General features: G+C 39.0%; 1 protein-coding gene across 1 annotated transcript; it reads right to left on the bottom strand.

Annotated features, from left to right (window-relative positions):
- On the bottom strand, positions 1–26,302 carry GTF2A1 (general transcription factor IIA subunit 1). Its single transcript, XM_021542880.3, has 9 exons — positions 26,132–26,302; positions 18,996–19,097; positions 17,160–17,364; positions 14,780–14,844; positions 12,635–12,710; positions 10,729–10,862; positions 9,524–9,844; positions 7,549–7,638; positions 1–4,524 (listed from the first exon to the last, which is right to left on the bottom strand). The coding sequence occupies exons 1-9, from the start codon at positions 26,159–26,161 to the stop codon at positions 4,417–4,419; spliced, it is 1,131 nt and encodes a 376-aa protein (XP_021398555.1). The 5' UTR covers positions 26,162–26,302; the 3' UTR covers positions 1–4,416.
- Positions 26,303–27,357: the final 1,055 nt, after the last annotated feature.

Here is a 27,357-nt window from a genome sequence, read left to right as displayed (position 1 = left end):
CATTTTTAAATAACATCTTTAATTAAAGTTTTTGCAAAGGCAAAATATTAAACTTAAAATAGGTCTTAGTACATCAAAATACTAAGTTCTCTAATCGTATTCCAAGCATGGCCTTTGAAACATAATATCCTGTATATCACAGAGGAGCAACCTTGATCTGCAATTGTACAGAATGAATTTTACAAACATAATAAATATATTTACCCCCTTACACATAACAGTATATGTACAACAGCAGTTGACAATAGTAGCTCAGAACAGCAAAAAAGGATAGTCCCCCACTCCATAATCTATTGGTACCCTATGCACTCTGGAACATGTCTCATTGGATGACTGTACATATAGCTAACCCAAGGTAGTTTTTCCTGTTTCAAAAAGCTCCTTTTGTTCCACAACATCTAATCCACCAAATAATTAAAAAACACACTGCATGAACTGCCTGAAAAAAAGTAGACAACATGGAAATCAATGTACTGGTTTTTACACATTTCCCAACCAATCACAGCAATGGGAAAACAAGACTTTAAATGCCAGACACCAATACAGAACAATATGCAAGTTTCTTCATCTTGTATAGTCATTAATCCAAAAGTCTGAGAAGATCTCTAATATCAGATGGGGGTGCATGGGTGGTGTGGGATGGCACACAGTATATCCCACGGTGCTGTGTAAGGCAGCCCAGTATCAATCCAGTGTGCGTTGCCTTAAAACCACTGTTCATTTCCTGGACATCTTATTGCATTCTGTAAGGAAGCTTTTGCTTTGGGGGAAATTCTGGGGGGCTTTATTGTTTTTCAAGGAGCTTTTACAAATTGAAGAGATTAAATCAATATGAACTTTAGTTAACAAGGTCTCTTAACTCCTTCACTGAAATTAAGAAATTTTGCTCTGGTAGTGTTATGTGGTAACTTAATTACTACTTACTGTCAAGAGGTGAAATTATTTTCACAGACTCAATGAAGTTTACTTTAACACTCCTAATTGTGCAGCAAAAAGATAAGAAAATATTTATTTTAAAAAAATCAGTTACATGACACAACATGTTTTTTGCCCTCTTCTAGAAAATGTGCTTCAGAATCACATATCACTCCTGGAAATAAACTCGGACCACAACTGTCACTTTAAATAGTGTTGAGGAAACTGAATGATGTTTAAATGTAAGTTGTGAGTACAATGCAGGAACAAGGAGTATGAAATCTCAAAGAAATATTGTTGCTAACCAGCAACTGAGGGGGAATAAAAACATATTTTATTTAAATAGTCCAATAAAGTTCCTTATGTGACTAAATTCTCTATTATCTCCCTAGAAGAAAACATTTCGTTTTCCACTTAGATGGTTTTAAATCATTGCACACACTAAAACCTAACAGAATTAGCGCAAAAAAGTTTCTTTTCTGATTGAAGCACTGCAGGAAATTTACTCTCTCAGTAATCATTGTCATACTGGCAAAACCGGTATTCTGCAAACTGAAAAGGCACAAGACTCAATTTTGCCCAGTTGCTCTACAAGTTTCCATCAGCCATAATGGTTATAATTCTGAAGTTATCTTCCCCATTTTCTTTCCATCATAAAAAGGTGCTCCATTATCTGTGCAAATTTTAACATAAGCCCTCTTGAAACCATTAATTGTTTCCATAATACTGAACTATTTAAATTGGAAAAAAAAAAAAAGCACTATTTCTAAGGGGGGAAAAAATTACTTATGAATATGGGAATCCCTTGCCCTCTGAAAGGAATGGTTTCTTTTGAACCTAATGAAATGGTCTGTTCAGTTATATAGTTAAAATGATGATTAAAAATTCAAGTATAATAATAAAATTAAGCAAACTACATTCTTACAGCAAGCTGCTACAATAAAATGAAATTAAAACATGCTTTTTGACTTAAAAAAAGGAACACTTGATGTAGCAATAAGAGCACAGTTTGGTATGTGCATGGTTTGACTGGCTTTCCCAAAACTTCACAGATATTTGTATTTGAAGACAAAACCTATCTGAAAAGCATACCATACAATTAGCTTGCAAGAGGCTGTGCAAGTTCAGAAAGCTTCTAACATCCTTCAGAACAGACTAAGCTTAATTACCTTTAAAGTTCAGCTACCCCTTAAAATAGAGAGGCTATGCAGCTCCTAGTATATGTATGTGGGTGAGAATACCACTAAGTTGTATGAAAACAAAGTGTTGTATAAGTAAACTGGGTTCCAATAGTATAAAAAGGAATAGCTATAGCTAATGGGATATTTTTTCTTTTATTGGTTTGGTTGTATAGCTTATGGGAATTTTTCTGAAGTTCACTACTTAAGACTTACTGGTAACAGACATGGAAAAGATGAGGGAAGGAATTAGTTGGTATATTATTGATTTCCTTGCAGCTGTACACAGAAGCGTCAACAGTGGTAAAAAAATAAAATATCTGCGTTGTTTAGAAGAAAGCAAACACCAATCAGTTTGAGATACCTTGAAAGCCCCCAGGTAAAAATGCAGTATAAATGATGTTTCCACTACTGAAGAATCAATTAGAAGAATAATCAATTAACTTTTCATAAAGCTTATGAATGTAGACGTCCTTCTAACAACCACATGGCTCTAGACATAGCCTACAGGCAGTTTTAGTCATTATCAATGAGAGCACAGGTGTACAAAATCACAGCAGTAAAACCCTTTTACAATTTGTTGTGATTTTTCTACATACTACTGAGACTACAAATGCACTTGGAGGCAAATGAGTCAGAGAATGAAAATTAAAGCAGTTGTTACATACTGCTGAAATACACTTGTGACTTTTTAATATAATGTTAAAGATGTCTCATTCTCAAGCAAAAAATGAAGTCAGGAATCATGTATGCTTCTCATGGTCTTACCTAATTCAATAAAAATTATCTTTGTTGTGTCCTTTTTTCATCATCTTTTCAAGCAACCAACAAAATGCAAAAGTTTTTTGAAATGGTGAGCCACATGAACATTCCTTCCTCAACAGTTTCTGAAGTATAATGCCCATTCCCTCTCCTTGTTCAGAAATAACTGCATTTCCAAAAGCAGGGTTTGCAAGCATAACCCTATGCAGGAAGAAAAGTTCTTCAACTTCTGAGGTGAGAAAGGGAAGGAGGGGGGAATAACTTTGTTGCTTTTCACAAATTGAACACAAAAAAAAAAAAAAAAACCCAAATAAACAAACAACAAAAAAGGCAAGTGAAAAAGTGACTACACAAGGTTTAGTGCATCTGACCACTTGATTTGCTGTTACCAAGACAGTCTAAAGATACTCTAACAAAATTTGTGTTCTCAAAAAGCTGTGCAGCTCTCTTCATGAAACTATATGCCATCTGGAAACTTTAGAGAGATTAACTGTTGCAGATAATTTCTGGCTATATTTTTTAGTAAAGCAGATCTTTGATTAAGAGTCGCAGCCTGGATGTTAGAATTTTTATGTGATTTTCAGTATATTAAAAATCTAGTCATTCCTGTGGTCTGTTGAATTATTTGTGGGTGTCTGGACTACAAACATAGTAGGCAGGTAAAGGTATACATCTATTATGGCATTACCTAGATATTGGATTCAAAAGGTCTTCAAAGCCTTTTAAAAAAGGGGTTTTGTTAAAAAAAAAAAATCAAGGAAAACTTATTTGTTTCAATTCAGTGATGCTGAACCACCACAAAACAGCTAGAATGTAATTAACAAGTTAAAGCAATCTGACTTTCGTGGGGGATGAGGTGCTTCAAATTTGAAAAATGCAGCCCTAGATAAAACCTGTAATATGAAATTAAAATAATTTTGAAACATAAATCATTTTATAATTTTGTAACTGTTAGGAACAACAACCTGTTGATGGGGAATGGCATTGAAAGCAACAAATAGATATAATAATTAATGAGCATATCAGAATTAAAAATATTTTCCTTATACAAGTTATTTAAAATTTAACACCTTAATTCTTACCCTTCTGTACAAAGCTTGCACGCGGTTTAAGTAAGATTTTGACCATCCTCACTACCAAAAGGAAGTGTTCAAAGCAAAGATTTGTACACACAATAAGCATTTTCAGATTAATAATCTATCAAAGGGAATAGTTCCTTCAATCAGTGGAAGAAGTATTTTAAAATCTTAAATCAAGGGCAGGGGGGACAAAGCCTTACATGCTAAATACCAGCTGTAGGTACCTGTATGTAGAATTGATAATTAAGGTATTCCTATCACACAAAACCAGCTCCCAGACAATGCTATAGCTGCTACAGTCCATGGCTTGCTCATCTGAAGTAGTGTCTTTGTTGCCACATTTTACCTTTGTTCCAATACTTTTATTTCTGATGTGCAGATACACATTTTGATTGGAGTATATATCCAAGTCTCAACGTTTACTGCTTTAGTTTTGTTTTTTTCCTTTTACAGGGAGTTCTTTTGTTTTGTCTTTTAAAACTTCACCATTCTGCGTCCCCAATGGCTTTGGAAAATACATAATCTCTTCCATTAAGATTCATGATGCCATCTTTGAGATGAAATTTCCATTTGTTTTTACTTCTGTGAATCTAAAAACAGGGCAAAAAATATTAACCTATTACTCTGCATCAGAAATAGGTAATAATGCATAAGTAAATTATAAGGGCAAGAAAAATAAGAATAACTATTAGACATACATTACTAAATTATTAAAAATTAATGAGTGCCACATCCAGTCTTCCCTTAAACTCCTCCAGGGGCAACGACTCCACCACCTCCCTGGGCAGCCCATTCCAATGTTTCAACAGCCCTTTATGTGAAGACACTTCTCCTGATGTCCAGCCAATATGTTTAATTTAAAACTAAAGAAAATTGAACAAAATTCAGCCTAAAGGTACAGGAGTAAACTTTGGCAAAATTTAAAAAATTCAAACTAACAAACCCCCCCCCACCACATACTGTAAGCACAGAGCAGACAAATACCTGCCAACTATCAAAAATTGCATCTGAAAGACCAAAAGATCACCAGATGACCAGCTACTCAAAGAAAGCAAAGACTTTTCAGAAAGCTGAAATGCTGTCCAAGAGCAAAGTCTATCCTAAACTTTTGCAGATGGAACAAAGATGCAATTATAGACCAAAGATGGTCTAGAAGTAGTTAAAATTTCACATGTCATAAAACCAGGAAACCCTGCTGCAATTTTTCAGTTTTTATCAAGAATAGGAAGTCTCACCCTCTACCATTAGTGCTGCAGAAATAGTAACATGGCACTGAACAGCTATGACCGTATCAGTCAACTCATTATTTCTAATACTGCTTGACCTGTTCTCACTGTAAGCTGGAAAAGAGACAGTCAGTGGCAAAAGTTAGTCAGCAAGTAAATGAGCAAGGAAAGGTCTGGCTTACATACACTACTTGCCCTACTGAATAGCATCCCACAAAAATTCCCCATCAGAAACATTTGAGTTGCCATGAGGTTAGGAAGAAGGTCCTCAAATGAATAACTGAATAAAGATGAGAAAACACAGGTAAGAAGACAGTTTCTACAGCAAAATGTGTTCATTCTAATGAAGGTTTATGCTGGTTGGAGTTCACACAGTTTAAGAGCTTACTAAGGACCTGAAAAATGATAAAATGTACTGATGACACAAAAAACTAGTTACTGAAGAGCTACAGAACAATGTTACTGCCCTAACTCATTGTGTAAGAAAACAATGGTGATATTCAAGGCATACAAATATAGTAAGAATGGGACAAAAATCAATTTTTATTTACACAGACAATAAAAGTGGTCGGTTTGAAATAACAATTCAAAGTCAGGAATGAGATTCTAATATTCCAAGACTTTCTCATGAGAATATCAGTTCTGTGTCCAGTGGGTCCAAAACCATACACAAACTAATGCAGAACATTGCTAGACTAGCATATAAATTGAAGTGTTACCTGTGTTCCTCCCTAAACCTTATCTACCCTTACAAGTAAGATACAGAAAAATCTAACAGATCTGCAGCAAAGTAAGAGCAATCAAATGTTTGAACACCAATCAAATATTTGAAACAGGTACAAATAATAAAGTGCAGCTCTGATTTCAAAGACATGACTGAGGAGGGCTACGATCATGTGCAGTAGCATAAACAGCACCAAGAGAGCAAAAAAAGAAAATAATCTTTAGAACTAGGAAGTATCATATGAAACTAATGGGTTTAAAAACAAGGTGATCCTTCACACATGACACGATACATTTATAAAACTTGTCATAAGGCAAAATTTTCAAGGACTCAAAAATAATCAAATTGATTTCTAGTAAGTAGAGGGAAAACATCCTCTGTTGACCATTTGAGAAGGCAGCACTTTCTGTTCCTCAAGAGACAATTCACAGACGGATGGTAAGAAGCTCTACATGAGCATTGCTACCTATCTGTTCTTGTCTCATAGTTCCAGAAGCACCCACCATCAGCTGATGCAGGACACTGGGCAGGAGGGAACTGCTCAGATCTAAGCTGATCCTATGTATTTTAGAGGCAAACTGAGTAATACCTTTCAGAGTATGTGGCACTGCTTCCTACCAAGTTCCCATTCCTAACTTTTAAGAGGGTGAGGATTTCAGCATAGTTCCTCTTGCCCAGTTTCAGCAGCTCCAAATAAGCTTTTCTACCTGCTGTTCTGAGGTCCCTCACTATTCCTTACAGATTGCCTCCAAACAGTTTTGGATTACAGTCTAGAGGAGAGAGATGGCTAGGATGTAGGTCTTAAATAAATTGCATGTTGAATCTGATGGCAAGTCTAAACAGAGTCTGGGCATAACTGAAGACTTGCTAACCCAGCCATTCTTTGCAACATAGGAGCTTTTATTCAACAAGCTTACAGCTTCTTTTTTTCCCCCTGCTTTAAAAAGGATCCCTGTTCATTGTAGCCCAATTAATCTAGTACAGGAGATTAGAAAAAAAAAAGAAAAGAAATCCACATCAAATAATCTGTATACTACCTCAGCTAAAATATTCTGATATCGTCTAGACACATTTAAAAAGCTTCCAGCACAGATGAATCCTTGCCTATTCCAGGGAAAATATGATTCATTGCAATGACTAAATTCTTGCAAGACAGTTCAGCAGAATTTAAAGGAAAACAAGCACAAGCATTCCACACTGCCATTTGATACAGCACAATGCATAGCACAGAAAGAGCATTCTCCTCTGATAACTATCCTATCGTCCAGAAAAGATACTTTTAGTGATCAAGGAACAGTTTTCCACAAGTCTAAATCCTGAAGACTACTTTTTCCGTTTATAGCCACAATAAATGTACAAACTTAACAACAGTTCACCTCTCCTGGTCCCAAAAGACTGCCCTTTTATTGAAGGGCACAAAAAGACACAATGAAGAAAAGTAAAATGCAGACAATTTTTTCTAAGCTTTATCTATTACCAAGTTTATTATAAACATGGTACAAAAACCTGTTTTAAAAAAACAGGTAATTCTTACATTTCCATTCACATTATAGTCTATATAGATCTACCTGTATTTAACAGTTACAAAGATACTATTTTAAAAATATAATTTGATAGTATGAACAGAAAGTAAAACTCTTGGGTTATTTTCTGTCAAGATTTACCTTATCATACTGGCACACAACAACATTTTCTGTATCAAAGAGTTCTTGTCCTTCCTCATCACTCACATCATCTTCACTGTTCAGAGGCTCCTGGAAGAAACACATGCAAAAAGTTGTGATGCTTGGCAATATTAGAGCTGTTACTTTGATTATTAACATGAGGCTACAGTGTTGTCTATGAACTACAGAACCCAAAAAGCAGTTAAGGTGGGCAATATTAAGCTTTCCAACAGAGTGCTGATGCTTCCTACCCTCCCATCCTGAGAAGATACCCTTATAAATTTTAGTCTGGAACTTTAATGTCCAGGCCAGACTCTAAGCACTGCAGCCTTCTGTCACTACAACTATTCCATTCTTGCTCCTTCACTGTAAATGCTCATGCAAAGGTGTGGCTTTCATTTTTATAAAGCATCTAAGCAGTGGAAAGTTGACATCAAATGTGAATAAGCCATGGAGTTGTATTTTTAAAGGCACATAAGGAGTTTATGTGACCATAAAAACAAAACTCCATGTTTTATTCACATTCGATGTACCAAAACTGAAAACAAACCTCAACATACGCACTCTTACGTGAATCATAAACACTTCACAGCTAAAACAATCACTAATAAACACAGGACAACTAATATACTTCCAAATATATAAGCTAAATGGAGGAGATGATGGTGAGAGAAGGTGTACTAGAGGTCCTAATTCCACTCAAAGCAATGCTATGTTTAACCAAGTTCAAAATTTTTAAGGAAGTGATTCACTCAAACTATTTGCTGAGGAGCAAAGGAAGCAAAAAAAGATTTGACATGAAATGAAACCAACATATCATGTTGATAATGAAATCTTATCTGTCATATAAAAAATTCCCTCCAGAATGTTAGCATTAAGGTCAAGAAACACTTAATATTTAAGAATGATGACTTATACTTAATAAGGCAACTATTAAAACATTCAAACTGACATCAGTGCCTTTCCATATAATGGAAAAGTGATGCGAACCCAACCTGTAATTTGTAACAGAAAAATAGTGTTAAGACACCACTGTCTTAACATCACTGCCTTCTCTGCTGATAAAATCTGATTATTTACAAGTTTTACCTGCATATCTTGCATGGGTGATACACACTGTGAATTACTGTTCATACTGGCATTTTAAATGGAAACAAAAATAATTGGAAAGGATGTAGAGAATCTTGGAAGCAATCTGGGAGTTCAAAATTCATCTTAAGGACAGATTTATGGAGTACCAAGATTCCTATCTGACACTAAGTATCTGTACTTTTAACTTAGTAGTATTTCCCCACCCTCTACCCATTTTATACAATTTCTTATTCTTGTAAGGCTTTTTGGTGCAACACAACAAAACTCAGAACAACTGGTTGAAGTCCAAAACCAAGCCAACTCAAAGACAAAATTAAGCACATACTATAAAGAATAGTATGCCTGTTCCTGTCTCCTTATTTTATTAAATCAAGGTAAGAAGTGTTTATAGAAGATGCTTTATAATCAAATTTGAGTTCTCAAGCTTGCTCCTGTGTAACAAAAAACAATGAACTAGCCAATGAGATACAGGTAGACCACATCTCTTGGTCCCATCACCGAACCAAATGCTACTCTCCTTTTTGTCTGTCTTAGCACCCTGCTTTTGTACACACTTGTTCCTAAGCAGAGTTGACTATTTCTGTTTGCTCATGAAGGTTACACAACTTCATGACTGACCTCTCCATAACATCAAAAATATTCCTATTGAAATGTTTAAATGGTGTTGGTCACAGCTAATTTTTGCTGCGTCCCCCACACTCTCCCCAGCTGCATTGCTCTGCTAATACATACCATTTCCACAACTTCAGTACTAGAAATGAACAATCTGAAGTACAATGGTATATTCTCAAAATCACTGAAGTAATTGTATTATTTGATATAGACAGTTTTCTTTAAAATACCAACAAACAAATTGAAACACAACCAAAACAATTAAGTTTACCTCTTCAACTTGGCCATCTTCACCCCCATCTTTTTCTTTCTCTTCCTCTTCATCATCATCATACTCTTCTTCCTCATCATCTTCTTCTTCAGACGATGTGTCCCCAGTTCCATCAACTTGGAGAACAAGTGGTGCTTGTGGTTGTGCCTGCTGTTGCTGTGGCTGCTGCTGACCAGCTGCAGGAATCTGTGCTTGAGCTGGTGTAGGGGCAGCCACTGTTGTAGGTATAACTTGAGTTTTATTTCCTGTAAACAGGATCTGCTGAGGCTGAATAATCACTCCTGTCTGCTGGGAAAGCCCTCCAGGGAGAGGAGTCAAAACCTGATGGAACATAATTGTAAGTACTGTGGCTACTAATGTGACAGACTACCACATCACAGACTCAAAGGAAACAATTAAACCATATCAACCTGGCTTGAACTAATTACAGAAGAGTTACAAATATTCCACTTATATCAGGTACATAAATTTTAATTACATACCTTCTTGCACTACTCGTTAATTTTCTGCATTTTGTATTGCTAAATTTAAGAAAAAATTTTGAAAGTCTATCCATTCTAAAACATGAGCACTACAACCACGCCTGAGTTCCAAACACAGCACTGGAATGTTTTAATCCAAGTAAAAGATTATTTTTAAAAAATCTTCTTTATAAAAAATTTTAACTCTTCACAAATTGCTAGTCATTCTTAAACTGTAGAACTGGGCTACTATGACAATGTGACTTTGCTGAATTCAATGCTAACATAGTCTGGACACACAGATGACCTTGTAGATGAACAACAGTCTTTCTACAACACTGTAGTCACTGCTAAAACAACCAACAAGTGTTCAGTATTAGGTATTTTGTTCTGCATGTTACGTGACTTAGAATCATTTCAATTAACTTAAAAGTACATAGACTAGGATTATGCACATAATATAACTCATCAGGAGATGCACAAAAGAAATTTTAAACTGCAGCCAGTCAATATCTGGCAAGAATAGAACTGACATTGAAAATAACATTTCAAGATTGTTCATAAAATAAAAACAAAACCAAAAAACCCAAACAAAAACCCCCACCACATTTTACACAACTTTCTCTTTTTTCAAATTATATTGTTTCCGAGTTTGCATTCTAGTTCACAAAAATGCAAGCCCCTTTAGTAATTACTATTATGGTTTTTCTTCCAAGTGTATCTATTAAAAAAAATCTCCATTACCTGCTGAATAACAGGTGCTTGTACTCCACCAGGCTGCATTTGGGGTATAACCTGCTGCTGTAGAACCACTGGCTGCTGTGGTTGAATAATATACTGAGCTCCATTTGCAGTTCTAACTACTTGGAGAATCTGGCCTGTAGTAAAATAAGTATCAAATTAATCAAATGTACAAGTTCACTTTTCAAATTATCTTAGTTTAGAAGCTTGCTTCCTGAAGAATACCAATGGTAATTAAAAGAGAGAAATATTAAAATTTTTCACTTTCATCAGTGAAAAGACAGTATGCAATTGCAGCTGTGCCAGAAACAAAGAATACAGTTGTTTACTATCTAAATATGATCATGAGAAATGCAATCCAAAAATAAATTTACTTTTGCAGGCCACAGACTAATCCTTTAACACAGCAAAGTATTTTAAATAGTATCTCCCATTTATGAGCATACCTCCTGTTTTAAAAGATGGATTTTACAGCTGGAAGGACAAATCATCATAAATCAAAAGAGAAGTGCAAATATTCACAATATAAAAATTTTATCCACTGCTAACACCATGATATTTCCAGGGTCCTGTAAAATTATGACCTTTCCTCAGAATTTTTCCCTTCTGATTGCCACATTGAAAGAAACTCCACTGTCCATAACTTTCTTTACAGTATTATTTGCAGGTGTTTTTTGGGGGGGAAAAAAAATCTACCCTTAAACTTATTGTCCACCTCTCCTTTCTGTTCCCACAATGCCTGTACTTGATTTCCTTTTGTTATCCTTTAGCTTTACCATTTTATACCCTTCATCACATAACAAAATGCATCCAAGACGCAAACACACACAAAGAACCTGAAATTCTGAAAAGTAAGCGTTAACATACACTCCAACATTAGTTTTTCACATTTCTTATCAGAAAGGTGGAATAAAAAGAGAGAAGAAATTAAATTACATAATCCTGAACTTTATACATTTCCCTCAAATTGATTTCCTGTTCTCCCTTCACAGCAAAATGCAAAGCCTTATTTACTGGAACATATAAAATGCACCTGAAAGAAGGGACTTCCCCAGCCCTGGTCTAAGAAATTACTATAAATGTTCAAAACTGAAGTATTGCTGCAAAAGTAACAACTGTAGGCTGCAGATTATTCTGTGCCATAACAAACATAGATGTGTTTCCTTAAAACTGGGAAAATTTTGGTTTTTAGAACAGCTGCATATTTAAATTTTAGTTCAACTATATACCATTAAACCTTATAGTGTTTAAAACATGAGGGTTAAGTCCCAGGTGATCCTGAGCATAGCTGAACTACTCCAGCAAAAGCAGCAACTAGATCTAGAAAATGGTATTACTTCCTGTGCAGTATAGATCTATAATCAGATTTATAAAATCAACATAAGCTGGAAGCACATGAAATATCAGATATGCTGCTCATCAACGTAACATTTCATTATATTCTAAATGCTTATAGTTTATTCTAAACTATAAATGTGAAATAAAGCTAGCACTGCTAGCAAAGTTAGAAATTCCTCTTTGCATGCTTAGCAGGTATGAAAAACCTTAAGACACTACTCTTCTGCAGTCACAGAAGTAGTGATCCTACTGTCACAGCAGCTCAGTACCTGAGCTTAGGTCATGCATCACAAAGCTCAGAAATACATAAAGGGGAAAGACAGCAACACCAATGCCTGTGCATCTTCTCTAAGTGGGAAAAACTTAAGATTCTAACCTGCACCACCATTAGGGCACAACCACAAGATTCCTAAGAAAGTTGCTGAGCAAAAAGTGCATGAATCAAGTAAAGAGACTGCACTATTTTATTAGAGTAGCTTCCCAGATCCTGCTTTTCAGCAGTAAATAACAAGAAGGCCCAGAATGCTTCCCCCTTAAAACTATAGCTTGTTCTCAATATTAAGGGAGTTACCTGAATTTGTGAGTATCTGCTGAACTGGAGTAACACCAGCGGGGAGAGCCAATGTAGCTGCAGTGGCTGCAGCACTCTGAAATACAGGAAAAATGTTTTAACCACAAATGTAATATTGACAGTGTTTCATCTCACAACATTGCTGCTTACAGTGTTTGCACACAAGTTCCTGCAGCTATTAAAATGCAGACATTTCAACTGTACATTATACTACATATAAAAATTATTTTATTTTCCTTCTCTAATAGTAAGAAGATTGAAGCAAAATCACTAGATATCACACCCTAACGCAACTTCATCTGGTTTCTTGGTTTATCTGCAAGGTCAGCAGATAAACCTCTGCCTTCTCTGCTGATCTACTAGAACAGCACAACAATGCATTGCTCATGTGGCAACTTTAGTTACACTTTTTCAAGCAGCTAAGGCTATGGGCCTACAAATCTGAAGGAACATAAGGTACTGACTGAAGCAATGACTATGTTCGCCTGTCTTGTTTTCACAAGGCATAGTAATCAGGTTTGCACTCTTCTTCATTCTGTGAGTGATTTGCATGTCAAGTCCCACATCACACGGCTCTCTGAGTGAAACCTACACATACTGTGTACTGACTGTTCACAGAATGACTGATTTTTTTTCTCTCAAGACAGCTGGTTCAAAGATAAAGTGGAACTATCAATGAGTAATGATTTGAACCTGCAGGGAAACAGAATTCCAACACAATTACGGGAGCTCCAAACACAAAAATCTCTATTAAGTCTTTAACTTGCAGAGGATGATGGACTTTCTCTAGAGGCCTGTCCACTTCAAGGGTCCAACTTCAGCTGCAAAGGAAAAGCCTCCCTTCCCCTACCAAAAGGGAACCATGGCCAATTATTCTTTATTACTGAAAGGATTTAAACTTCATTACTGGCCAGACTGCATATTTCCTGTTTAAAAGAAACGGTATCTCACCATACTGTCTAGTTAATATAATAGCTCCATTTTCCAAGATAAGAAATCACCACACAAAACTAAAATATGCTTGTATGCATCCTCACATCCCAGGTAATGAACTCTCATTACTCTCTGCCTTCCAGAATACTCAAAGTCTGTCAGATACACTCTTTCATATCAACTCAAAATGTTTCTACTAAACAGTATTTCCAAACTGATTGTAACTCCTTGCTGAACAGTAGTTCTCTGTGGTATACAAAGCATCAACATTTTGACAGCAGTAGAGTTTAAGAAGTTTGGCATACTCATTTTTTCTATACCCTGAGATAACTGAGACAGGACAAAAACATTTTTAACTGTTGGATTTGTAAATCCCATTGAAATGGTTGAAAAACATAAGAAAAAGGTGAATGTTTATGTGATCTTGGCTTGTGGCTAGATCATGCTATTTAAGTAACAAAGTTATATTATTTTTTTTGTATCAGGATCAGCAGGTAATGGAAAAGTAAGAGTAAGGCTTCATGGGTTTTTACTATAGAAGTGGTAAGAATGCAATGCATTCTGGTCATACTACACATATGAAACTTATATTAGGGGTTATCCTCAAAGCTTTGCAAACAACTTACTTTTCTTTAAATTAAGCCAGGGCCTTTAAAACAAGATAAGCAGTATTTACCTCTAGAGATACAAAGTGCAAGAAAAACGTACATGACTAGACCCAGTTCTATATGCTGTTACATAATTAGTGAATCTAATTAAATTAATGTGACCAGCAAAGATCTATGTGAAATGCTAGATCATCTCTCATATAACATAAACTTAAGTTTCAGTATATTTAATGTTTTTTCCTGCATCTAGCAAATACATTATGCTTGCATCAGTTAATGGTGGTGTATTGGTATATGAGCATATCATCATAGAGATCCATACCAGCAGTATTCCAGATTCTGATTTTGAAGAAGTTTTGGTTGAATACATTTAAGCAGAGGATCAAAGTAAGTCCCAGATTTATGAGAAGACCTGAAGTTATAGATTACTGTTCCTGGACTGTAAGTGCAGCAGCAAAACTCAGAAAAGTGGCAGACAGGTTTACCAGTGTGTCCTAAATTACTTTTAAGCACCTGATGACTAATAGAAATTTGTATTTACTATTTAATCAAAATAATTTACATAATGACAGTGTAAGCCTGTATAAAATTCTCCTTCTCTTACCATGCCTGATGCATTCATATGTGGTATCAGCTTGGAATCTGGCACAATAACCTGCTGCTGAGGTGCTAGAAATGAAAAAACAGCATTTAATGAAAAATACACAATCTGTCCAAATAAAATCCAAGCCGGAGTAACTTAGATTATCACCCAAATGTCAGCTGAGCTTCATCACGAAAACACATAGTAAGCAGTCTCTGGTCTTAGTAAGTTTTACTATCAAGACAATATTCAACAGCAGCTCTGAGGGGGATATGACTACTTCGCCTTTACAGATCTTATTTCAAGGGCTTCAGTTACCTATTCTGTATCTAGGTAAAGCAAGATTGAAAATATATTTCTGAAATTAAAGGTATTAGCGAGATGTTGATAAAATTCATGATGCCCAGTATCAGAGATCTTCAAAAACAAAAATAGTTAACTCTTAAAACAGACTTAAGCAAGAATTATTCCAAGATGAAGAGTAACAGGATGCTGCAGTTAGCCTGAGCTATGTACAGTCAGCATAGCTTTAAGCTCATGATCTTCACTGTCTTTCTAATGCAGCAGAAGCAGATGAAATGTGATAAACCATCTCTCCCACACAACAAAGCAGTTTTGGTGTGCTAGAGGAAGGAGATAGCTAAACTATACAACAACCTTTTAATCATCTGGAAATGCACATAGCCAAGCAGGTTGCCACTGCTATTATCAGTGACAGTAAACTTCAAAGTGACAGAGAAATCTGAATTAATTTATAATTTACAAACTCTACATCCAATCCTTCAAACAAATGACACTTGAGAATACTAGTAATAAGCGTTTCTGGAAGAGATTCTTGGGTAGGAAGCCTCAAAACCTGTACAGAGACCTGAGGGCATCTCCAACTTTCAGGGAAATGAAGGCGGGCAGAAGATTAAGAAAGTCTCATTAACCTGTGCCAGGACCACAGAAAGGACAGCAGGAATCACCATGTCAATCATCCTGATCCATCCCTGGGAAGAACTACTACACTATCTCCACCAGGGAACAGGCAAGCCATGTAATTTATAAAACTGCATCTCTGTGATGGAAGTGCTTTGGTATCCTAATTACCTTTAGTCTCTGTGCTGTCATTTAGTTGTAAACCGCAATACTGGGCAACAATGAACCAACTTTAAGTGTGTTACCATGGCAAGACCCTGCCTACCCCGGGAGCACAGGGAACAAGCTCCATGTTCCAGTGCAGGGAACGCAGGCCAGCGGAGTCGCGGCTGCTCCGCCAAGGGGCCGCCAGAGGGCGCAGTGAGCAGCCGCCACACAGAGGCCCCCAGCCTTGGCAGCGTTTATTGAGAGGCTTTCATCTCAAAATTTTTTTATCCCAAAATTATTTTTACCCAAACACAAAAAACTCATTATGTCTAGCCAAAATAAAAAGTACTATAAGAAGAAAACAAGCAACCAAGGGCCATCTTTCCCTCCCTATCAAAAAAGTGCCCCAAACCAACCCCAAAAACCAACCAAAATGACATCCTGGAAAAACTGATCACATTAGTTCTGTTTTGAGTTGAATACACAGTGGTTGCATTTTGGATGGTTTTGTGGGGAGACAGTGAGGGTTATCAATTCATATCTACCTTTCATGCCTATGATAACATAGGCTTTCTGATCCATGAAATCAGACAAGATGACTAAAGTCTGTGACTACCACAGATAAATATTTTATGTCACAAATTTAATACATTGAAAACTCAATCCACCTTTTCATAGGTGGCAGATATGTTGACTCAGCATATATGTAGTAAAATCCAGTAATATTTAACTCAGTTTTCAAATTAAATTATAATTGCTGATAAAATTTTTCATTAAATTATTAATGAACACACAAGACAGCTATTAAAAGAAACAATACTGTTACGCCTAGCTAAAATCTACCTTGTGCATCCACATCTACACAATCTGCAATTTTTTAAAGCCAAAAACATTTACATATACTCAGACTATTATACAAGTGGCTTTTGTGTCCTAGCATTGAGTTATGCTAACCAGTAATAGTTTTTTTAAATCATTTGCTCCCAATGACATTACCACCTTATGACTAAACTGTCAGCTGCTTATGTATATTGGCTTGAACTTAGAGCTGCTAATGGAATTTTGAAAGTTGTGCATTCTGAAAGCATGCTATGTTTACAGAAGACCAAGAGAAGAATCCAGCTTTTTGAAAGTCTTCTGAAGAATATGACTTAAAACAAATACCAAAACACTTTTCCCCCAGCTTTCTTGACCCATTGAATAGAGGCTGACTAGAAAGGCAGAAACTTAACCACCAGACAAGCATCCAGCCCTAGATTTAGAATATGCTAAGGAGCTGGACTAACTTCAGAGTGAGAGTGTTTTGCCAGAGTGTTTAGAGATTAAGTCTGACCTTGCTGAGATGCTGGAATAAGGACCTGTTGTGGCTGAGACTGCTGCTGCACAGTCTGCTGCGGCTGAGGTGTGTGATGATGGTGGTGATGATGCTGCTGTTGCTGCTGCTGCTGTTGCTGTTGTTGCACCTGCAATAAAAGCTGCTGCTCTTCTGAATGGAAGCCATCTACAGCCTTAGACTGCATCAGCTTGTTCTCCCACAGCTAGTTTGGAAAAAGAAATAAAAATATCTGTGTGTAACTTTTACTCTACAGGATTTGTATAACAATGTAATGACAGTACTCCAAAACTTGAGTTTCACATCTTATTTTGTGCAAAAAGCCCAAAATGCCTTCAGGCAGATACAGACAAAAGATAACTCCAGAGAGTTAAGAAAATGAATTAAATACCCCTTGTCAGCCCAAGATTAAACTTTAACATTCTTTCTTTCTTCCAAGTGTGGAAGATTCACAAGAACCCTAATAGAAGCATGAACTGAGATAAACTAGTAAGTTTAAGTAAGACTTCAAGTTTTCCATTTTCCTATATTCCTTCTTTCTTACCTCTTCAATCACAAAAATAATTCTTTATTATACTTTTCCTCAAGACACTTCTTGGAACTTCTCAATAAAAGTTGCTTAAAGACTACTGCCTCCTACAACAGAAGCTACCAGTATACCTAAGATAATGCCTCTCTACAATCGTTTATACAGTTTCTATCACAATATCAAATTCAGCTTCTCCAGTCCCATGGTTCTGTATGTCAGCTGACATGTCTCCAAAGGACAGACACAGATGCAAAAAAGCAGCTCTTGGAAAAAGAGCAACATGAGTATTCTGTAATACACATGAGAGTCTAAAAGACTACAGGCACCCAGGACTCATGATTTCAAAATCTGCTCAAGGCTCCCCCCTCTTCAATACTTCATTTTCCTTCTTGTCTTTTTCCTCATTATTTTTTTCTGACATCACTTACAGAATATATCTGTGACACAAATACCCTAGCACTTTTTTTATAGCTCTCACTATGTTTCCACCAGGACAGGCCATGGTCTCATGGGAAAAGACTGCCTGTTTCTGTCTAGTCAAAATCAAAATTTTTTTCCCACTCCATCCATTTTTTAATACTTCAGAAATATTGTGAATGTGGGACATCATGCTCACTGAAGAAGATGAGATAAAAAGTCATCTACTTGCCCAGGTTCATTTCTTTTTGCCGTTTTGTTTTGCCATTTTTTTCCCTGCTATGTCCCTTCCCCATTGAAAGGCATTTTTTACTCCTGAAAAATTTGAAGAAAGCTATAGGAGACCTACTAGAGCTCAGGTTAACATCCTGCCTTGATTTTGGACCTTTGATTCAAACCCACGTGCTGTAAAACAATTCTGAATCAGAGCTTCAGGCAAGATTGATTCATAAAGTGTGACTTATTACGTACCAACCCCCCAAATGACAATACTTTTAAAACTACAAACCATACATGCAAAAATCTGACAATGCAACTCTTTTTCAGAAAGACAAAAACATCAAGCAGTGGAGGCATTTTATTTTTCCTGCAGAGAAACACTAAGAACTATGTGTCTCTAAAATAGACATTTATCCATTTTTTAAAGATGCAGTGTTTTGGGGATCAAAGTAACACTGCATTCAGATAACTGCTGTCAGATTACAGAAAATAGCAGGGTGAGCAGATCTACCTATACAACTGTGCAATTCAAATGATATGAGGTTACAGATATGCAGATTACAGTGTTTAATTAACTAAAAATTTGTACTTCTACTGTGAACAACAGTAGCCAGATTTGGAAACTTATTGCTGTATTGGTCTATTAAAAAGAACTTTTAAGTTCAACTTACTGTTTTGAGTTCCATGAGAACTTGCTCATCCACTCCTTCATCCAGAAAAACTTCTCTGACATCATTAATGACATCTTCAATTACAGACCTGTACAATTTAGGCTTTAAAAAAACACAGTAACTAGTCAGCACTGTTTTGAAAAAAATCTGTCACTTTAATATTAAAATAAGATTTCCCCCAACAAAAAAACTGCATTTCAGAATACACCACCTTTCCAAGTGACTGAAACATCAAGGAAGGTATAAATCAGGAAGAACAGTTCAAACAAGGTGAAATGGGAAGGGACTACTCACAATATTCTCTGACATAACTACAGCACAAGAGTCATCAAGCAATGAAGAGTATAATTCAAAACAGAGACAAGGAGATTGTTTTCCATTCAGTTAATTTATTTTCTCCTTAAAAATGTAGATCCTAAACACACAAAAATGCTGAGATGTATGCAAAATGCATGAAAGAACATTCAAAGTTTGAAAGTATATTAAAGACAGGAAAAGAAACTTGTTAGTACTTGCCCCAAGTATGGCTCAGAATGATCTTGAGCTGAAAAACACTGAAGGCTCAAAAAACTGAAAGCATTCATGTGAATGTCCTGCTCTTCCTTACATACATGTTTTCAGAAACTCCTTAAGACAGGATATTATGTTAGACAGACTTTTGTTTTCAATCACTACTTATGTTTTTACATTTCGAATTTTTCATGGGGAAATACTAAAAATACGTTATCATTACACTGGTTTCACACATAAACTATCAAAAAAAGTAAATTGTCAGATCACTTTAGGTTGCCGAAACAGGTTCTGGAGCCTCCATTCCTGCAGACACTCAAAAGCCATCTGGACATAATCCTGGGCTATAGCTGGCTGTGCTTGTACAAGGGGTCCATTCCAACCTCAACCATTTTGTGAATTTTAAAATGAAGGTACACTTTACAATAGAGAATGTACACATTTATCATTATCAATTAAAGCATAACATTTAATCCATAGACTACATGAGAACTGTACTATGCACATGCTGTACCTTTTAAATAGTATAGTTCAGACCTGGTTTTGTATGTATGAACCTCAATGGGATTTTGGCTAGGCTTAAATATCTCTGCTATCTAATTGCAAGGCAACTCTACAAACTGTAAATTATGGCTGATAATCTTGCAGCCTGCGAACCACATATACTGTCCAAGGCTGCTACTTGGGCTGCAAGTACACCAATTTTAAACTATCAGAAAGCAGCCACAACTTCCTCTGAACTGTCATTCTCCTCAGCCCCACTGCATAACTCCCTTAAGCAATAAATTCTGACTGATGCCACACACATCAGATATGTTGTATATATGAAAAACAATCATCCTGTACCGGTGCAGTGGGTGTGGCACTCTAGGAAGGCTGTGCCTCCACCTCACACACAGGCAATCTGCACCAAACACAAGCAGATAGTCCAGAAGTGTGAGAACTACACACATTTACTTAATGCATTGAAGCATTTATTTTATGCACAGACATTTTCTTAATGCATTCCAGAAGTATCGAATTTGTTGCAGACATGCTAAAAATTGTATTTAACATGCTATGGAACTGCTATGCCTAAATTATGGAATAATGTAGGTAGACTAGTAGGCCATGATTTACTAATCAGTGAAAATCTGAGTGGTCAATAAGCACAAAAAAGAAGCTGAATATCTTTACTTTTAGATATTGGGGGCGGGGGGGGGGGGGGGGGGGGAGGAGGGAGGGGGAGATGGAAAATAAAACTTAAGAAAATCCGTAAAGATTACAAGGGAATAAAAGAACATATCTGGAACCTGATGGCTTGCTTAGTGCATTATGCCCTTAACTGTTTAAAAAAGCTCCGCAGAGGGGTATGCTCAAGTTATTTTTTTTTTCCACAACCCTACCCCAGCCCCTTCACCAATAAAGAAAACAAAGTACAAAACTAAACCAAATAAACAAAAAAAATCCCAACAAGACCCAACATACCACTCTAAGTTATTAATCGCATTTTAGCTCTAAAACATGCTGCTGCAAATCAAGTAGCTGAAATGTTATCATTCATCCTTTTATTACTGGTCTTTCAAAAAAATACCAAAAAAACCAAACCCACTAAAAATTTATGGCTTCAAATAAGTTTGCCATCCTTGACAACTACATTTACAGCACCTATGTCCACAACTTAATTTCTTAAAAAAAACCCCAAAACATACCATATTGCCTGCTCTCTTATCCAGGTTTGAAATACTGCATTAACTGAGCTTATAAACATTGAAACAGACTTTTAAAGCCAGACTTCTCTTGAGTGTTAGTATTTTAAATCTATGTAGTAACTCAGAAATACCAAGCACCATTAACAAGATTATTGTTCCACTTAATTCATAACATGGAAAAGGACATTCTACTTAATAACAGTAAGTCCTATTATTTCTATAATTGAACAAATTGCATGAAGCTTATACAATTCAACTAGCACAGAAATACTACGTAACCTATTCCATATATTGTTCCTTATTACATTAAAAGCATCTGTTCCTTAATGTCAAAACCACATTCTGCAAGTAAATATGCTTAACCTCAAGCATGTAAGTTATTTTAAGTCAAGAGTATGCCTAAAATTACAATCAAAATTCCTGCAGGATGGAGGGTGCATTTTCTCCTTTAATCCTCCTATCTCTAAATTACCTATTAAGTCTACTTTTCTAATAAAACAGATTTTACACAAACAGGTTCTAATAATTTCCACCAGTAGTTACTTCCTCCTAGCTCAGGTATTTTTGAAAGGTTTATTCACAGAGCCTTCTGAGCCTATAAAGCCCTAGAAGAAACATACAACATTCAGATACAACAAACTGACTCCACAGCCCAACAGCCTGCTTGGGAATTTCCTTTTTTTACCTACATAGGTAAGAGAAAAAACAAATTCAAGCAGTTACTGGTTTCTAGTGTCCAGCATTAGCTTAGCAAGAGTCCAGAAAGGCAGGTTAAGAGCGCAGATGTTCACTCTGCCACTGCTGACACAGGATCCTTCTGTATTAATTCCAACAGCCCAAGCAAGCAGGTAAATGTCCCAAAGAGGACAGGGCTGCAGGGCTGGAGTGAGCTTAGTGCTGTGTGGGTTAACCAGCCCACCAGCAGTCTGTACATATATGTGCCCCTCTGCATGAGCCTCACAGTGGTTCTCAAAATGGGTCAGAATTTTCAGACTGGTACTAATCACACAGTAATAATATACATGACACACTCATGGCTCTGTGATTAGGAGGAAGAAAAGAGAAAACAAAACATTTCCATGCTTATAATTAAACAGCATCTGTCTGATTTTACCTATACACATTTACGTAATACTCAGAAATAGCCTGTCCAATTGAAATTATCTTTTGTGCACTCCTACTGAACATTCACCCTAGATGAAACATCTCCCACATTGAGGGCAGCAATGCCTTCAAGAGACATTCACAGTGGAATTCTGAAGAGTATCACAGAATGCTCTTTTCCTCAAAAGAGGCATATCCAGTAAAATTACAAAAGAGTCCTAAGTTCCAGACTTTAAAAGAAAGCACATTGTACTGTTTTCAACATACACTGTGTTAGCTTTAAGCATTATTTATATGATGCTGAAGCTGTTTATATAAGCCATCTAAGAGTCTGAAATTGAATGACAAAACTATCTGCATACACTGCTTGCTCAAAAAATTAACATGGTAATACAATTACTGAATAGTCTAAATATGGCATAGTAGGTGTGCTTTCTGCTAAGTCTCTGCATTCAGTCAGAGAAAGCAATGTGAACAAATGAAAACTTTAAAGATTGCTATTAAAATAATTGTGCTTTCATCTGGTTTATATTAAAGTGCCTCCCTCATAAAGAGTACATTGCTGTAAATATCAAGCGCTTTTAAGAGCAAAATACTCAAATCACTCTTCAATAAACACTATTCCAAGCACTTACTACAGATTAAAGACAACAATTAAAATTCCTCATTTATTAGATACAACCACAAACACATAGAAGAGATCTGCAATCTGCTATTTCCCCTTCCAGGAACATAAAGAATGATTATATTTTACTTTCTCTGTGCATCTTGAAAAGAAAACTCTTGAGTATGGTGACACTGCTACACACACACTTCAAATCCAGGAGCAACCAGCAAGCTATTTTAAGAAATGCCACATGCCTTTGGGGGCTTACACTTCCTACATTCCTTCTGCTTCAAGGGTACAAAAACGGCAATCCTCTGTAATTATTATCACAACACTTGGGATTTCAGCAAGTTTGGTTTCCAATAACCAAGACATTAAGGAGAGACAGACCACAGTATGCTTTGTACATTTGATAACAGTTTGTTCCTGGTTGCCTCTGCAGCTCTCTCTGAAACATTGCTGATCTTTCTCCCAGCTGTGCAGTTACCACTGTAAGCTGCCCACAGGCAGCCAGCAGAGCACACTGTAAAGGTAACTACTTCTAGTCACAATTACACCAAAGATGTGCATTAACAAAGTAACATATATAATCTACACTGCAAGCATTAAGATTTTAGCTTTTTTTATATTGTTGTGGACTTCTACAAATATATTACCTTTATCACCCATAAAATCATATACTACCTATAACTGTTAACATCTAATATTTGTCCTTTATTACAGAGAACAGATTTCTAGCAATTCAGATTTGATCAGATGCTGACGTGATGCCATTGACACATTAGGCTCCTAGTCCAGCTTCCTAAAGTCACAGTTGCAGCATTTCTCCTACTCATCTTTGGCAACCTTTACGTAAATAATACATTTCTTAAATGAGACCAAACTTAATAAAATTGTACGATTTTACTGCTTAATTGAAAATTAGCCTAAAGCATACCTATCTGAAGCAGGCTCATTTTAAACTTGGCTTTTACTATTCCAAACATCGACACCTTTCAAAAGAACTTCCAGCACAGAAATACAGCGGAAGAAAGCAAGTCTTAGTAAATAGCTTAATCAAAAATATTTACAGGCATTGTTTTTGCCATTCAGTACTACTTCAGTCAAGAAAGAGAGGAAAAGCCTCTAGTTTACTACACTGAAATAAAACCTTTCCTTACAATAAAAACACAAATAAATAAGTGCATAAACAGAAGGACTGTTCATAAACAGAAGATCATAAACTAAAGAAGATTCAAATCACACGCATTCAATGTGCATCCTGCTGAGTAACTGCCCTCTGTGTAACAGCTGACTACTTTCCTAAAATTTTCTGATACAAAAGCTGACAAAATATCAAATCAAAGATATTATGCAATTGCATAAACCTAACTCACAAGCAGGTCTCTTAACATTTCAGATTAGGAAAAGAAAACTAAGACACTTTGCATTTTCTTTTGTATATTTTGTAGTATATCAAATACTGTAATGAAACTAAGTAGTGAAAATTCCAAAACCACTGCTCTGCCTGGAATGCAATAAAATATTTGTACACTTTAGGCACCAGAAACACACATAAATCATTGAGCAGCATCTGCAGCCCATGACCCACGCATAAAACTTGAATGTTAACTTCACTTTTGGGGAGACAGCTGTAGTCAGATCTTGGCAAAGCGCCATAAAATAAATACCACAACTCTCCTTGATACACTGGGTAAGAACCGTTTAAACACTCCTTTCCCCACGCAGTAGAACAGCTACTTTGAAGACTTTACAGGAGCACAGGAACGTGTGCGAGCTCTACGCCAAGGACAAAAAACCCCAAACCTTAAATAAACGAAAAAAAAAAAACCACAGCAAACCCAAAATTAACCAAGCAAAATAAAAAAAAAATAATAATAAAAAAAAAAAAGGTAAAGGGTAGGACAGATTCAAATGCAGGAGCAGATGAAAACCGTCTTTGTGCAATGCGTAGAAGCAAAAGAAAGCTCATTTACACGGGTAGGAGACACCCTCGCACCCGCAAAGCACCACCGCTCCGCAGCCCGGTGGCGACGGGGACGGGCGGCGCGGAGGGAAGAGAAAGCGATGGGCAAGGCCGGCCGGGATCCGAGGGACAAGCCGCCCGTCTCCCAGCCTCCGCCGCATGCACCTCCCAGCCCGCGCTCCGCGGCTCGCTCCCTATTTAAAGGCTGATGTGGTGTTTAAATGGAGAGGCGGTGACGTGGGGCTGGAAAGCACCTTCCCATCCTAGCAGAGTCTATATTAGAGAGCGGCAATAGCGCTATATAAACAGGGCAGCCACAGGGAGGAGGAACACAAGGAGCAGGGAGGCAGAAAGGCAGGGGGAAGCCATGATGGATCTGAGAGCCACAAACAAGGGGGCCGAGCCCGCCGCCGGGACGCCGGGTTTGTCTCCTCCAGCGCTTCGGGGCGGGGGTCGCGGCCGGGGGCGCGCCGGGGAGCGGAGCGGCGGCCGGGGGGGCTCGGTGGCAGCGCAGGTCTGTGTGACTGCTTGTTGCAAACCTCTGTGAGTACAAGTGCAGCAGCGAGCCACCCGCCAAGGTGCAGAAAGCACGAGAAGGGAACGGGGGAGAGGTTTGGGTTTGGGGTTTTTTGCGGTTTTTTTTTTTTTTTTTCTTCGTTCTCTCTTTTTAAAATAAATACTGCCTCGCTCGCCAGAGTTGAGGGCTTTCGCTCGGCTTAGCCGATCCGGCCGGAGTGGGATAAGTGCTTTTCAACCATCGTCTCCTTCTTACAAAGCAACATAAAATGGCTCCAGCGGAGCCCAGGCGGGCTTCCCCAGCGCCGCAGAACCGAAAGCTGGCTCGGGCGCCCCTTCCCCTCGTCTCGGGGCGGGCGTTAGCGCCCGCGCTGCTCCGGCTCTCGCCCCTTCCCCGGGCGCCTCCCGCCGGCGGCGGGCGCCCCCCGCCCGGCGGCCCTTCCTTCCCTTCCCCGCCGGACCCCCGGCCTCCCCGCGGGGCCGCCCCCGGGCCGCCGCCCCGCGCCCCCGCCGCTCCGCTCCCGCCGCCTCTCTCCCCGCCGCCGGGCGCCACAAGTTGGCTGCCGCCGCGGGGGCGAGGCTGCCCGGCGCCCCCCGCCGCCCCTGCCCGCCGGGGGGCCGGGACCGCCCGAGGCGGGCGGCGGGAGGGAAGGGAGTGCGGGGGAGGGGGCGGCGGGCCCCGCCGGCCACCTCCGCCCGCGCTGCCCCCGGGGCCCCCCTCGCCCCCCGACCCGGTCCTTACCACGGGGTTTGTGTTAGTCGAGCTCGCCATGTCCCGAGCCCCCCGGGACGCCCCCAACCGCGGGGGGGGGAGTCGCCCCTAAAACAATAAACCTGCCCGGCTGCGTCCCCCCAGCGCCCGCGCGTTCCGCCCCGGCTGACGGGCGGCCCCGCGGCCTGTGCCGGGCTCGCTCGCGGCCCCGGGGCTGCAGCCGCCGCGCTGCCGCCTCGCCCCTTTATATAGCGCGAGCCGAGCGCTGCGCGAGCGGCCGGCGAGCGGGGGACGCGGGCGGGGGGGGCGCGAAGCACCGCGAGAGCTGCCGCGAGACCGCGCCGGGACCGAGGCGTCACGCGGGCGCCCCGCCCCCGCCGCCATGACACCTACCGAGGCGGAAGTGGCGGCGCGGCCGGGCCCCAGCGAGGCGGAAGCGCCTTCGCCTCTCCCCGCCCGCCTGAGCGCGGGACGGACAAACGGAACCGCTTCGTTGGGAGAAGTCCTGCGAGACCGTGGAGTCCAGCCAATGGCCGAACAGCCCCGTGTCAGCTACACTAGGGCACTAAGTGTCACGTCCTTAAACACCTCCACGGATCATGCTTCCACCGCCTCTCTGGGCAGCTTATTCCAGTGTCTAATCACTTTTATGTGAAGAAATTCACCCTGATGGCCACCCTCAACCTCCCCTGTCCTGTCCCTGGTTGCCTGGCAGAAGAGATGAATCTCCACTTGGCTACCACCTTCCTTCAGGTGGTCATAGAGAGCAAAAACATCCCCCAGAGCCTCCTTTTCTCCAGGCTCAACAACCCCAGCTCTCTCAGCTGCTCCTCATCAGACTTGTGTCCCAGACCCTTCACCAGCTTCATTCCCTTTCTCTAGACGTGGTCCAACCCCTCGATGTCCTCCCTGAAGTGAGGCTCAGAACTGAACACAGAATTCAAAGTGCAGCCCCACCAGTGCTAAGTAGAGGGAGAAGATAAATGCCCTGGTCCTGCTGGCCACACTATGGCTGATACAAGCCAAGATGCCATCAGCCTTCTTGGCCACCAGGGCACACCTGACTGTGTTCAGCTGCTGTTGACCAGGGCTGGGCTATGGTGCCTGCAGCAGGGCACAGTGCTGGGAGAAGAGCTGGCAGCCCTCACACGCTCGGGCCCTGCTGTCCAAGCTGCGGGTGACAGCTGGTGCCAGGCTCTGCAGAAATCAACACGCCTCACCTCGGTCCCCAGGAGGTTGCTCCAAGGCAATTAAAA

This window comes from Lonchura striata, chromosome 6 (genome assembly GCF_046129695.1).
Source record: "Lonchura striata isolate bLonStr1 chromosome 6, bLonStr1.mat, whole genome shotgun sequence".
In the NCBI taxonomy this organism is placed as follows: Eukaryota; Metazoa; Chordata; class Aves; order Passeriformes; family Estrildidae; genus Lonchura; species Lonchura striata.
The sequence above is the reverse complement of the archived record's forward strand: the minus strand, read 5'-3'. Positions and strand labels throughout refer to the sequence as shown.

Excerpts from the sequence above, each read along its gene's own strand:
- GTF2A1 (XM_021542880.3), bottom strand. The coding sequence starts at position 26,161 with ATGGCGAGCTCGACTAACACAAACCCCGTG. Across the intron at positions 7,639-9,523 it reads AAGATGGCCAAGTTGAAGAG|GAGCCTCTGAACAGTGAAGA; the intron begins GTAAACTTAATT and ends TGTTTCTTCCAG. Across the intron at positions 4,525-7,548 it reads TTGTGTGCCAGTATGATAAG|ATTCACAGAAGTAAAAACAA; the intron begins GTAAATCTTGAC and ends CCCTGTTTTTAG.